This window comes from Amphibalanus amphitrite, unplaced genomic scaffold, assembly GCF_019059575.1.
Source record: "Amphibalanus amphitrite isolate SeventyFive unplaced genomic scaffold, NRLGWU_Aamphi_draft 000174F_arrow, whole genome shotgun sequence".
Lineage (NCBI taxonomy): Eukaryota > Metazoa > Arthropoda > Thecostraca > Balanomorpha > Balanidae > Amphibalanus > Amphibalanus amphitrite.
The window spans coordinates 346618-360901 of NW_024881669.1; the positions used below are offsets into that span (position 1 = coordinate 346618).

The window sequence follows — 14284 nt, forward strand, 5'->3', positions numbered from 1 at the left end:
GATAGAATGGTGAAGTTGTGATTGATTCGGTCCGTTCAACAAACATTGCACCTGTGCCGGATGGCTCGTCGCGTCTGGCTGGGAATCCGCTCCTATTTCTAACTCTTGTTTGGGACGGAGTGTTCCAGTGGCGGTGCATCCCCTCAACTTTGTGTTACCGGTGAATGATCGGTGACGTGGCCGGTACCTCCCGACAGGCGATCCTGTTCTACATCCCGCGGTGGCTCTGGAAGAACTGGGAGGGCGGGAAGATCCACTCTCTGCTTCTCGACATGGACATTGGCCTCGTGGCAGACGTAGAAAAGAAACAAAAGAAGAAGATGCTTCTCGACTACCTGCACATCAACCTGTGCCATCACAACTGGTGGTTCTACAAGTTCTTCTTCTGTGAGCTGCTCGCCCTGGCAAATGTCGTAGGTGAGTACGCTGCCAACTGCCCGAGTACGAAGTATCTTTCATCAATCGGCGATGTTTGTTGTCCAATTTTTATTTAAACAAGTTTTATTTGAGACAAAAGAGACTATACTTGTAATTGCGAGATTAATAATTTGTTCAATTTCTTTCCTTGGAGTCAATTATGACTTCAAGTATTTACTATTTGCAATATTTTTGAGTCGCTATAATACATTTAATGCTTGTTTTTACCAATGCTGCAATGCTTGATCAGCAATCAATGCTGTTTGTCAAAAGTGTACTCTCCTCTTCGACTTGTTTGAGCATGAATCTGAAAAGTAAGATACCTTCCCAATAGTGCCCAGTTTAAAGATAAATCTTCTCTCTATGACGTAAGGAATTGGGGCGGTTATTGGTTCATGTGCCACGAGCCTGGCTATAATGCTGACCAGCTTGTGCGTGCTAGCAGTTCGATTCGGCTCATCCTAATATGCCCCGACCGCAGTCTTGTCACCCCATTTCGTGCCACCCTTTGGTGATCGCCGTTCCCAAGACTCTGGACCCGGAGGATGTCTGGCGGCGTTTTATTTCTCACGCAATGTGACGCCTTTTGCCGCGGTTTAGGCCTCCAATCAGCGCTGTCGGCGCTCCCCATTAGTAGATGATTATCCAGGCCGGGGCTCGTTCCCTGCAGTTGACGGAGCACGCCCGAGCCGTGTATAGGAATCGACCGTTCGATATGTGCTGACTGGCCTGATGAGTGATGAGTAATGAAGGCTCGGTAAAATGGCCGACTCCTCGGCCTGCTTTTTGTTGACTGAGATTCTGAAAAGGCACGCAGTGTTTTTGTTGAAAGGGCTGCTGGCAGTCCGCTATCTGATGTGGAGCTCTTTGTCGTGGTGGTGTCCGCTCTATGCAGCGATCTGACCCCATACGAGGGTGTCGGCGGTGTCATCGGGTCGCCGTCTAGAGACGCCACTCGCAGGTCGAGACTCCTTTTGTCAGTGGGACTCCTTTTGAATCTGTGCCCGGACGTGCATTCAGGCCACGATACCGAATTGATATGTTGATGGGTATAATGTTCTAGAAACACTTGAGTCGGGGTCTCCATAAGAAAGTCCATAGTGACTTAAAAAGGGCGGTATGAGAGAGTGGAAAATGAAGAGTTTAAATGTTGCCGTTACAATGCTTTTGCCCTCTAATGCCTTCTAATGTATCGTTTCGAATCGGATGTGCGGTTTCCACGGGTCTCTATGTATTTCCAACACGGTGGATAAAATCATTATTGTGGACATTAAAACAATCACATAAACATTTAATTATTGGGAAAGGACTGAAAATGCATTCCAAATTAAAAGGAGAGTGAACTTTTGTAGTCATTGGGTGCTATTTTGTATGAAGACTGTTCACTTTTCCGGCACTGAACTACTGGCGGCTTGCTTGAGTGGCTTCTAATGCTTCCAATGAGTTATTTGAAAGCCACTCACATTGTTTCCGGTGATCTTTTGCTTCTTATCTTCGCCTTGAAAATGCATTCATCAACCTGGGTCAAATTGCAGCATTCCATAATAAATCGTGTTTTACATAACGGGAGCTGAACCGGTTACAAAATTCAGTGGACACACTTACTACAGCTGCTGCAGGTTCGGTCAATTTAGTTGCTTTCAGGAACACGTACTGTGTTCTAGATAATGAAATTGGCCCACTAATAGTAGCCAGCTAGTTGAGTGGCACCCAGCGGGGAATCAGGTCAGGGGAAAATATGAGTCACTTGGCTTCAAATACGGTTTCAACGTCTCAGAAAGTGATTTGCTGAAAATTGCACAGCACAGAGTCGCTAAGCCTCCGGATTCATATTTCTATTGGATTGAAATCACAGGATTGTTGGATCGATCTCTGCGCTCTGAGCAGCAGTCTGCTAGGCGCCACCAGCGGGCGCTTGGTGGGACGGACTGGGACGGCCGGGCCGGTGCCGTGTGCCGCTGTGGCACTGTGTGTCCTGTGTCGTGTGTCGCGGTGCGGCATTCATACAGCGCCTGAAGTGGGTCGGGCCTTGTGCTGGCCATCGACCGGCCACACTATAAATACGGAAGGGGCCGCCGACCGGCACCGGCGGCCGCTAATGGCCACAGTGCGCCGCCGATGTCGTTTACGCACGCCCGAGTGGCCCCATGGGCACTGCAGGTGTCAAATGCCCGCCGCGCGCCCATCGGCGGTCCGTGTGCGACGCGGTACGATGCTATCGCCGAACGGCGGCTGTCCGGCCCGGGATTTAGCGGTTAATCGAGTACACCTGGTTTTGGTGGGCTCATAATGCGTCCCTGGAGTGTTAACTGCAGCCCGTCCCGACAGGAAACGAGAAAATTGCTGAGGAAATGACTTGTATCTCCTGTAGGCAGGGGCGGATCCAGAAAATCTCCAAGGGAGGGGCCATTAGAAACCAGGAGGCCCCCCCCCATAATCCCACCTGTTGGAGGCCCCATCTTCCCACTTGTTGGGCCCCCCCCCCAAAAAAAAACTGCGTCTATTGAGCTTATCTAGCTGTTCAGGCAACATCTCAACATCTGTGCAGGCTTGGAGGCCCTCTGTGCAGGTTACGAGGCCCTGTAAAAGTGGTCATCTCTGCGAGTATAAGAGACCTCCAAGTTATGAAAAGCTTTACCAATCTTCTAACAAAGAAGTCTTCCCAGCTAGTCTTCTAAGAAATAACTAAGTGGGTAGGTTAAAAAAAAAACTCATCGGATTTCGGCCACTTTATTTTCAGGAGGCCCCCTTTTCAGCTTTTTAACTTTTTAACTTTTTATTTTATTTTTGAAAAAAATCGGCCAAGGGGGGGCCATGGCCCCCATGGCCCCCCCCCCCTTGTATCCGCGCCTGCCTGTAGGCCAAGCAGGTGCGCAGCCTTTACATGCGCACATAAACGTTCGTTGATTACAGTTACATATCCAACATGCTGCGTGTAAAGAAGTTGACGATGGGCCCGCGGAACTTAGCAGCATCCCATTTACGACTGGTGGCTGATACCTTTGTATGCCATATTTTGGCAGACTGTCTCAGAGTGCTGTCAATGCGTCACTCAGCTTTTTTCACCTGGGAACGGCCGAGTGCTTTAGATTTCTCGTTTGTTCCTGCTCGTTTAGATTGCTCGTTTGTTGCTGCTTTTCAGCGTTGACCCTTCACATCAAAGGTCCGCTGTGAATTTGTCGGAAGTCGCTTCTAATTAGCGGTTGCTGGCGACACTTTTCACTTTCGTCAAGCCTGCCGTTTGTGTGAAATGTGCATGCTTATGCGTGGATACATATATGATGAATTCAGGCATACCTATGCGCACCTGGATATCAGCTGAAAAGGCGGTTAACCCGCGCCCTGGTGGGGTCTGTTTATAACGCGACCTGGTGGGGGGGGGGGGGGGGGGCTATTTTTTGCCCCCCCCTCGTATCTCCGAAACTACTGGGCGGATCCGCAAAATTCAAACGGCGTTCGATAGCCCTGTCAAATTTGTTGAGGGAAACCAAATTTTATTGACCTCGGGGTCACCGATGACGTCACAGGTCAGGTCAAAGATAAAATGTTTCACCGTTCACGGGGCTTCTAGGGAAAGCGCTATAACACCGAGTAAAACGCATTTTGTCGAAAATCAGCGATAAGACGTCAGTTGTCTAGTACATATGTTGCTATTAGAGGTCACTGGTCATACCAGGTCAGGTCACAGGTCAGGTCACCAAAGGTCACCAAGGGTCACCACATGAACCCAACTTTACTAAGGTTGTGCGATGCATGTTTTATGGCCAGTTTTTCATTTCCAACCCAATGGTGTTGGTTATAAGACCATCAGGTACGGTTTAGGTCACTTTCTGGTGGAGGTCAGGTCAAGGTCAGGTCAAAAAAGGTCAAATTTCAAAGTTGATATTTTTGCATAAAAAGGGTATCGATTCGATGCAGCTTGTCACGGGGAGTCTAATGGTGGTCTTTGTTTTGCACTACGAGGTCTAGAACTGCTAAAAATTGAGTTTGAAAATTTGACGTCATCAATTTTGAACAGTTTTTTCGCTATAACTTCGCCAAAAAAAGAGGTATCAATCTAAAATTTGGTATGTGGATGGAAGGCGGTAAGGACTATCACATATATTCCGGTTTTTGCGAAATTCAAAACACTTTGGATTTTTTGACTATTATATCCCAAAAATCTATTTTTTGATTTTTGGGGGTCAAAATAAAAAAATCAAAAATCCGAGATAGCAGTTTTGTAGCCCTGTCAATTCTACAGCTTTTATGTCCTAAACATTTTTCTGTATTTGCAAAGCTATAGACCTGACAGCTCTTCCCGCGAAACCCTTTTTTGGGTCGAAAACGGCAGAACATGACGTCACTCTGACGTCATTTTCGGCCAGCCTATCATAGCTTTTGGAAAAATTTTTGGTCACAATGTGTAAAATTGATGACCGGGAGGGTACTGAAAGTTTGGTGACGATCGGCGCAGCGGTTCTGGAGATATATCGAAAAGTCTGGAGGGGGGGCAAAAAATAGCCCCCCCCCCCCACCAGGTCGCGGGTTAAGGTCTGAAAAGGCGGTCGCTCGAGTACCTGTTTGACATTTAACCGGCTGATGGACTCCAATGTCGCCGCCCGCCCAGCGCCTAGCCTCCGTTTGAATTATTTATTTTTCTGTGACATAGCATAGGCCCGAATTGGATTGAAAATATGCATCAGCACAGATATGCGCTCAGAGCATTGACGATATGAGGCGATACCCTAACCCCCTTCGTTATATGTATCCAGGCGTGTGGCATTATGTCATTGTGACAAATGGTCACATATATCAAACCATTCTCGTACGCGGGACGGGTTAGCCCGGTAATCGCCTGCGGCCGTGTAGTTACGTCGTGGCCTTGTGTGTGTATAGCGACGGCGGACGGTGCTGGCTGTCGCATTGACCCACCACGGCCCCGTGCGTCCCTGGCCCTGGTTCGACGCACGTTGCGATCCGCACCTCCGCCGCGCACCTTCGCCGCTGGCGTACCATGAAGGGGACGGCTGGTGTGTAGTCTGTGTAACAAGATCATCCCTACTAGCTAGGTGCGGCTCCTTCATCGAGTCGGGGTGGTTTTACGTGTCAGCTGCGGACACCCTCGCTACCTCCACCTCCCCACTGAACCAGGCCCGGTGGCCCCGTTATTGAATTTGACGACTTACCTGTCGGAAAACAGTTACGGATTTTTGCATTGTCTTGACCAACCGGGGTGATTATGAGCAGTTATCAGGCAATGTCTTTGCTACACTGACTGGGCGAACAGTGAACAAACACGCTTAGACGGTCAGCTGGGACCTTGGACTATCAGCGCATCCATTATTTGCGTAGAACTGTCGTCGACGCATAGCGCTGTTGTGGCTACAACAGTGTAACTTACATTTTCGTGTGTTTGTTTCAGGTCAGATATTTCTGATCGACCGGTTCTTTGACGGCGAGTTTCTGACGCTGGGCCTAGACGTGATCGCCTACGCGGAGCAGGACCCGGAGCTGCGCATCGACCCGCTCGTCCGCGTCTTCCCACGCATGACCAAGTGCATCTTCCGCAAGTACGGGCCGTCGAGCAACATCGAGGTGCTGGACGTGCTCTGCATCCTGCCGCTCAACATCGTCAACGAGAAGCTGTACCTGTTCCTGTGGTTTTGGTTTCTGATCCTGGCCGGCCTGACGCTGCTCAACAGCATGGCGCGCCTGCTGCTCATGGTCAGCCCCAAGCTGCGCGCCGTCTCGCTGCAGATGCGGCTGCGGTTCGTCAGCCGGGACGCCATCAGCGTCATCATCCGCCGGTCGCGGATCGGCGACTGGTTTCTGCTCTACATGCTCGGACAGAACATGGACGCCGTCATCTTCAGCGAGGTGATGTGCGACCTGGCCCGGCGCCTCGGACACAAGGGCAAGGACTACTCGGAGGCCTGAGACAGGAACGGCCGTGCGGGCTCGCAGGCCCCCGCCCGGGTCTGAGCGCCTCATGCCAGGTCAGTACCCACACGGCTGAACGGGGGGATCTGTATGAAACGCACCTCGCTCTGCACCTTCGTCAGCAGTGACAACTTGTAAATGCTAAATAGTTGAGAAGAAATGCGGGCTGTTAGTGTTGACCACCGCACACTAGCCATTCGGCCACTTCGTTCGGCTGTTACAGGAGCGGTTTTCTCGCGCGAGTCTCTACATCGCGCGCGCGCGGTCGAATAACCAACCGAATGTCTCAGAGTTGTAGGTGCATTCATCGCATATTGTGAAATTATTTTTAAGGCTTTAACCCTTAAAGATATATACGCAATGACCGAAAACAACTTTCCGACTTAGCAGGAGAAAACCCGCAGCCGTTACGTAATGCATCCTTTATGGTCCGAGTTGCTAACAATTCGAAATACCAAAGTTTGTGTCGTATGAGGTGAATATTCTTTATTAAGTAAATATTTAAAGTTTAGGATATTTTAGAGTCGTCAACCTTCTAAGTTATTGTACTCAAGCTGCAATATTATGAGTTAATTTTGCATCTTTACTGATATGTGTACAAGTTATGAGTAGTTTTATATTTCAAACTGTAGTCTGCTTGACTCTGTTCCGTGTGTCACGAAATATTGCACACTGATTATAATTTTAGTTATTCCTTCAAAAATATAATTTCTTGGAATTCAACCGGTACCTACATGTTCACGGTGAAATATTCTGCTTGAAGAATCAGCACTGGCGCGACAAAATCGCTACTGCGACAGCCGAGTAACCCGGCCGGATGGATAGTGTGCGGTGGCCTCGCTTGGAATGGTCTCAAGAGTACTTGGTAGCAAGATCAGAAGTTCGCTGCGCTGAAAATTATCCGCTAATAGGCTAATTAGTTGATGATTTGTACAGTTTATGTAGTGCGACGTTTCTTTGGGCATGATTATCAAAGGTGGGATGAAAATTGACCTCATCTCGTTCCTCCAACAATGTATCAAAATGATGAATTTCATATTATTTTGACCTATGGTATGAGCATCAGTTCAAGTTGCATCCTACTTTTGATATACGTTGAACTCGGACACACTCTGTCCGCATAGGCGGCGGAACGGTGAGGGCACCGGGGCACCGTGCCCCCCTTTGATTTTGGCATTTTAACATTAGCCTTATGGGCGCTGCATGGAAAGAATGGGACCAAAAGTCGGCAGTGCCCCCCCCCCCCCCCTTAATTGAAGGTGTTCCGCCGCTACTGTCTGTCCGTCTATTCAACTGGCTTCGGTGAGTGCCACCAACTGCGGACCATCCCCGTTGGGCAGGGATGCGGAGCCGTGGAAATTTCAGACGGCTCCGGCTCCGGCTCCGGCTCCGGAGAAAAAATCGGCTCCGGCTCCGGGTAAAATGTTATGGCGGCTCCGGTTCCGGCTCCGGCTCCGAGTAAAATGGTCCGGCTCCGGCGGCTCCGGCTCCGACTCAGTACATCCCCTATGCAATCAATTAAATACGGGTGGAAGAAAAATTGGATTGGTTATACGTGTTACTCTTTGCCATGACCGGTTCACCGCGTCCCCGCACAAACGCACCTCGGAGAGAACAGGCAGAACAAAGGACTAGGAAGCGATGGCATTGGAAACGCAGTCGCCGCGAATCGGAGTTCACTGAACCATCGTAAGCTGACACCCGTCTCGGCTGCATTGGGGGGGGGGGTGGGGGGGGGGGGGAAGAGACGGTGCTGGGAGTCGCAGTCCACTGCACTGGCTTCAAAACAATGGCCGTCACCTGATGACCGGTCCTCATGTTCTGGGGATGTAGTAGACGTGGGGGGGGGGGGAGGAGCAGACAGGAAGTTGATTGCGTACTGTGGGATACTGGGGATATTCGGCTTTTTTCATTCACTTGATGGCCCATGACGTACTATTGGTCTCAAGATAAGGGCCCAGGCGACCTGTAGTTTTGATGCGGTGAATACCCTTACCCTCGCCACAACTCGGGCCGAGTGCACCCCTTCTCCCAGCCAGCGCCACCCCCACTCGAGTTGTGGCGAGGGTGAGGGTATTCACCGCACCAAAACTACAGGTCGCCTGGGCCCTTATCTTGAGACCAATAGTACCATATGTTTTACTGCCTTGTACTGTCAAACCGAACTAGGTCAATTATTTTTTTCCTCTTCAAAAAATAAAAAGGAGCCGGAGTCGCCCCCTTTTTTGGCGGCTCAGGCTCCGGCTCCGGGCTATATTGTTTCACGGCTCCGGGCAAAATATGCCGGCTCCGGCGGCTCCGGCTCCGACTCCGGCTCCGGCTCCGCATCACTGCCGTTAGGAGTTTATAGTTTTATGGTAAAGAGCGCGGGAGCGACTCAAAACTGGGCAACGCTCTGCCAGCTTATCTACGGGACTTTACGCTCTTTTTTTGTAATTTGTTGGCTTTTCATTTGCCTTATGTTGATAAGCAGGTTTGTGCATTGGAAAATGAGTTGCACAAATCTACTCTACACCTATTGCTTACTACTATTATTGGTCAATGGTTGCTCATTTCGATCGATCAGAGTAATTGCATTGACCTGGGAACTATGTAGCAACGGCTCTGGCGCCTGACGTGTCCGTTTGATTGTTTGCTATTAGGCTTGACATGCGACTTATGACGCGCCTTGTCATGCGACTTGGGCCGCGCCGGGTCGTCGGTACGCCACTGCTGGCTTCTGTCGTCCACGACGCATGGCCTGGCCGCGGCACCGGCCACCGTCGTGTGACGGGCAAATTATACAGGGGCGTGTATGTACGTCACGCTCCTGTGTCGTGACGTCACGTGCGGTGGCGCCCGTGACGTCACTCTGACGCGGACAGGCGGCGTCATTCACTGGGCGGGCTCACCCGGCACTGCATATCGGCTCCAATTTCTTGGCGCTGCTGTCGATGGATTCACTGGGTGTTTGCGCCCGCCGCCCGTATCTGGTTGATTTCGCCGCCGCTGTGTGCGCAATGATCCATATTTGGGTGGCCTAATCTGAAATCAATCATGTCTGTTTGCGGCTTTATCGGAAGGAATTGTGTATCAACTTGAGCCGCGAATCTGTCAAAAGCCTAGCTTTTGGTGACGCAAAGGTTATCGGCGATATTGAGTGCGGCGCCATCCTAAAATTTGGCATTGCATGATTTCGAAAGAAGTTATCGCGCAACTTGAGTATTATGCAAAGGCAACCGTTCCATATATAATAATATCGCCCACTGTTGAATGCCGCAACTGGGTCCAAAAATTTGGTATCGCGTCGCCTTCGCATTGCATTCGAGGGGGCTGACTCATGAAGTTGATGCGGTTCAGCGGAGATAAATTAATATAAAGTCTGTTTTTAAATGTTGTATTTATTTTATTCAAATATTCGTTGTTCCGCACTTCAGTAAACGTATGGATTCAAAGGGCGAGCTGAAAAGTGTGAAAGTAAATGGACAGAACCTGAACTCTTAAAGGGACCCTCCCACCTTAACATTAGATTTGAGTTGAGATAGCCAAAATGGGGTCCCTGGCTCACAATTACCGGTTTCGGCACTCACAACATCGAGAAATGCCTTATATCGGAAATATTGAATTTCAAAATTGCAGCATTTTGATTCAGAGGGGCTAATGCTTAGGAATACCCCTCTGAATGTGTGACGTCAGCGCTGATATCTAACGATTTTTAAATGTTTGACTAAAACGTTTTGTAGCACGCGGTGGTATATGCTATTTGCGCGCAACATCTGCCGCAAACGCCGCACTTCTAAAATAAAGTCGCTAGAAACAGCGAAGATCCCAAAAAGTAAACAAAAGTAAAAGTCTAATATCTTGAAAACCAGTGGATATTTTTCGATGAAATTTGGTAGATATTCGTGTTCACTCTTTCTGAACCGAGCGACATCACTTTCATGCCAATTCATTAACTTTTTTGAAGGTGGGAGGGTCCCTTTAAGAGGAGAGCGTGTTTGTGTCCAGTTTATACCAAGTGTCAGGCGTCAGCATCTAACTTCAAATTCAGTTTAGTCTGTGATCCTTACCCCGCGTTCGATGTCTCGAACGGCGAAGATTCTACGTCGTTCGGCCAATCCCGTTCAAGGTCAGCGGGGGCTCGGCTGCGGCTTGAAACGTGATTGGCCGGACGACGTAGAATCTTCGTCATCCGAGAGGCATCGAACGCGGGGTTAGTCTCCATATCCCCTTCTCGCTTTACCAGACGTATTTAATTCTTCATTTGACTAATCCAATTATATGCTCGCTTGTCATTGGGCTCGCCTTATTTTCGACCTCAATCTGTGCGGCGCGGTGCGTGCCTTCCGCTCAGCGTCGCAGCTGAGTCTGTCGCGTCCCGGCTCCCCTCTCTCCCTGTGGGGGCGCCTGGCTCTCCCGCTCTGTCCCTCCCGCTGACTGCTCCCGAGTCAGCTGTCAGCGGTTTGATGGGCTCCCTCCGACGGAGCGGGCGGCGCCTGACTACCTTTGTTGCGCTGACAGGCTGTGGCCGCTGACTGTTCCTGGGTCGACTGACCGGTGTGTGTGGGGGGGGGGGGGCTGGGTGGGGAGGGTTCATCCAGGGGCAGGGAGCTGCGGTTGTTCGTGCTTTATTTATGCGTCATTGTTAGTTGTTGTATGCAAGCAGTACGTATGTAGTAAACATGTGTGCGTGGTCGTTTAAAGGGATGAGTTTGCTTTATTATGTGTTTCGTCTGTTGACCGCTATTATATTTGTATAGCCACTTTATTTGCCACATAATGTATGACTCTCTGTCGACGCTATTATATTGTTACTTTATTTGCCATATTATGTACGTTTCTTCTGTTGACGCGCTATTTTTGTCACTAAGTTGCCATTGCACGTATGTTTCTTTTGTTGACGAGACATTATATTTTAAGGTAGCACCACTGTATTTACTTACCATTACGCGCTTCATTTGCCTTACTTGATTATTTTTAGTACTTGTGCTTCCCGCACACTGCACCTCAGGTGTGCCTGCTGTTATGTTACGCTTAATCTTTGTGTTCTGCTTGATTTTCTGTAACTTCTGTTCCGTACGTAACAAGCCCACGCGATTGTCCCCAGTCCGCTCGCCGGCGCTGCCTGTTGCTCGTCCGACCCTGTCGGCTGCTGCCGCCGTCGTTCTGCTGGGGGGGCGCGTCCGGCCGGGCCCGCGACTTCTCTCGGCCGCCGGTGTGCTACGGGCCGCCGACCGGCCGCTGCCGCCGTCTTGGACTGCTGCTGCTGCATTACCTACCGACTTGTACCCAACCAGACCAAGACCAGTCCTATCCTTACCAAATGTGCACACAACCAGACATGACCTACCTTGCCCTATTTTGACTAACTCACAGTGGTCACTACTCGGCTCCTACATGAACATACAAATGTTGCTCACCATGCACGGCATTGAACTCAATCCAGGCCCTACAGAGACGAAACAGATCACGATTGCGCATATCAACATCAATAGCATTACCTCAGAAAACAAAATCGCTGAACTTGAACAATTCATACAAACAAACGACATACAGATTCTAGCACTAACAGAGACAAAACTTGACAATTCGGTGGCTGACAGCCAGTATACACTAGATGACTTTCACCCGCCCATTACAAAACACAGAACGCGACATGGAGGAGGCGTAGCACTATATGTACACAAATCTTTTCCGGTTCAAAAATTGTCAAATATCGAGTCTGGGAATGAGGAATGGGTCTGGGCCAAAATAAAAACACACAAATTCACACTCATAGTCAGTAGTATTTATCTCCCACCTAACCTTCCCAGCGACCGACTACAAACCTTCTTAGACAATTTTTCTGAAACTATATGTAAGGCACAAACACATACACCGACGGCAATAATTTCATTAGGAGACTTTAACGCGGGAAACATTTATCTTGACCACCCTATCGCACAGCACAGTGGAACGACTCTATTTGACCAAAAACTCAAAGACACTGCGCAGACGTTAAACCTTTATCAAATTATTCAACAGGCTACCCGAATCACGACAAACGTAAACAACCTTAGAGACCTTATATTTACTAACAACAGTGAAATAATTCAACAAAGCGGAATACTATCATCATTTGCAAACCTAGATCATTTTCCAACATTTGTAACACTTGACTTCGCACGACCGACATTAGACAACGACGATTCTGTTGTAACTATTTGGGACTACCAAAACATGGACATACCACTTTTAACTAGGACACTGACTGACACTGACTGGGAAAGCATCATGAACAAGGACATAAATACCGCAACATCAGAATTTATTACTTCTTTACACAACGCGGCGGCAGCAGCAATTCCAAAAATTAAACTGAAACGCAAGAAAAATGACAATACTGGATAACATCAGAGCTGAAAAGAACCATACGTAAAAGGGATAGACTGTTTAAACTAGCAAAGGATACGCAAACTGAAAGTAACTGGACGAGATGGAGGTGTCAACGTAACTTAGTCACAGCAATAAACAGACGGTTAAAAAACGAGTACATGCAAAGAGAGGTGCAAAAGTTATTGAACGATAAACAAAACTTACACAAATATCATAAAACACTTGCCTCAATTACAGGGAGAAAACAAAATAATACAATTCCACCACTCCTCGGACGTGACGGCACAATACTAAACGACGAACAAGACAAGGCGACATTACTAAACGAACATTTTGCTCTACAATCCACACTTGACATACCAGACACACGACTTCCACCGACAACTACCGCAAACATGACTCCGATACCAGCCCTCGACAACATTACGACTGACGAACATGAAGTACTTCAAATACTTAACTCTCTAGACACCAACAAATCTACCGGACCAGACGGCCTTCCCGTAAAGTTCTTAAAACTAACAGCACTCCTAATTGCAAAACCACTGTCTCAACTATTTAACAAATCATTATCAATAGGCATTTATCCAGACGAGCTAAAAAAGGCGAACATCAAACCAATTTTCAAAAATAAAGGGTCCCCTTCTGATCCAACTTGCTACCGGCCCATAAGCATATTATCGGCCATTTCTAAAATTTTCGAAAAAATTGTATACAGGCAAATTTACGGACACATTACAGAACACGACCTTTTGACAGATAAACAAAGTGGCTACCGCAAAAAACATGGCACCGAACTTCAACTTCATTACTTAACACACAACCTATATAAGGCTTTAGATACCGGACAAGACTTCACGGCAATATACCTAGACATCTCGAAATATTTTGACAAGATCTGGCATAAAGGATTACTATATAAATGCGAAAATGAATTCGGAATTTCAGGAACACTTCTCCACTGGCTAAAATCTTACCTTAGTAATAGATTACAACGAGTACAAATTCGAAATTCCTTTTCTCAACAACGCAAAATTAACGCAGGATGCCCCCAGGGATCGGTACTTGGACCTCTTCTAGCACTAATTTATCTAAACGATCTATCAAAACGCACAAACAACGACATTTTATTATTTGCAGACGACACCTCTTTATATGCCTCCCACTCACCAGACACACTACAAAACACCCAAACGACCTTACAAAGAGACTTAGACGAAATTTACAAATACGGACAAGACTGGGCCATTTCATTCAATTCAGCAAAAACTAGTCAACAAACATTCTCACTTATAAAGTCACACCAACAGCCGACACTTCATTTTGCTGACACTCCTATACCGAAAGATGAGACTCATAAACATCTTGGACTGACGTTTTCTCACGATCTCCGATTCCACGAACATGTAAACGAAATTATAAGCAAAATAAACAAAAATACCAGCCCATTATATTCAATTGCAAAATATCTTCCTCGACATATCCTAGAACAAATTTACAAAACGTACATTTTACCTATTTTTGACTATTGTGACACTGTGTACGACGGACATATCACTTTAAGAGACATTTCTAGACTGGAGACGTTACA

The 14284-nt window shown here is 47.9% G+C and overlaps 1 protein-coding gene across 1 annotated transcript in view; it reads left to right on the forward strand.

Moving 5' to 3' along the window:
- The window catches only part of LOC122383818 (innexin shaking-B-like), a 43067-nt gene that overhangs the window by 4517 nt on the left and 24266 nt on the right, over positions 1-14284 (forward strand). Inside the window, exons 2-3 of the mRNA XM_043370601.1 lie at positions 198-417; positions 5822-6395. Of these exons, the coding sequence (XP_043226536.1) occupies positions 198-417; positions 5822-6336 (735 nt within the window). The 3' untranslated portion in view covers positions 6337-6395. The remainder of the gene's footprint in view (positions 1-197; positions 418-5821; positions 6396-14284) is intronic.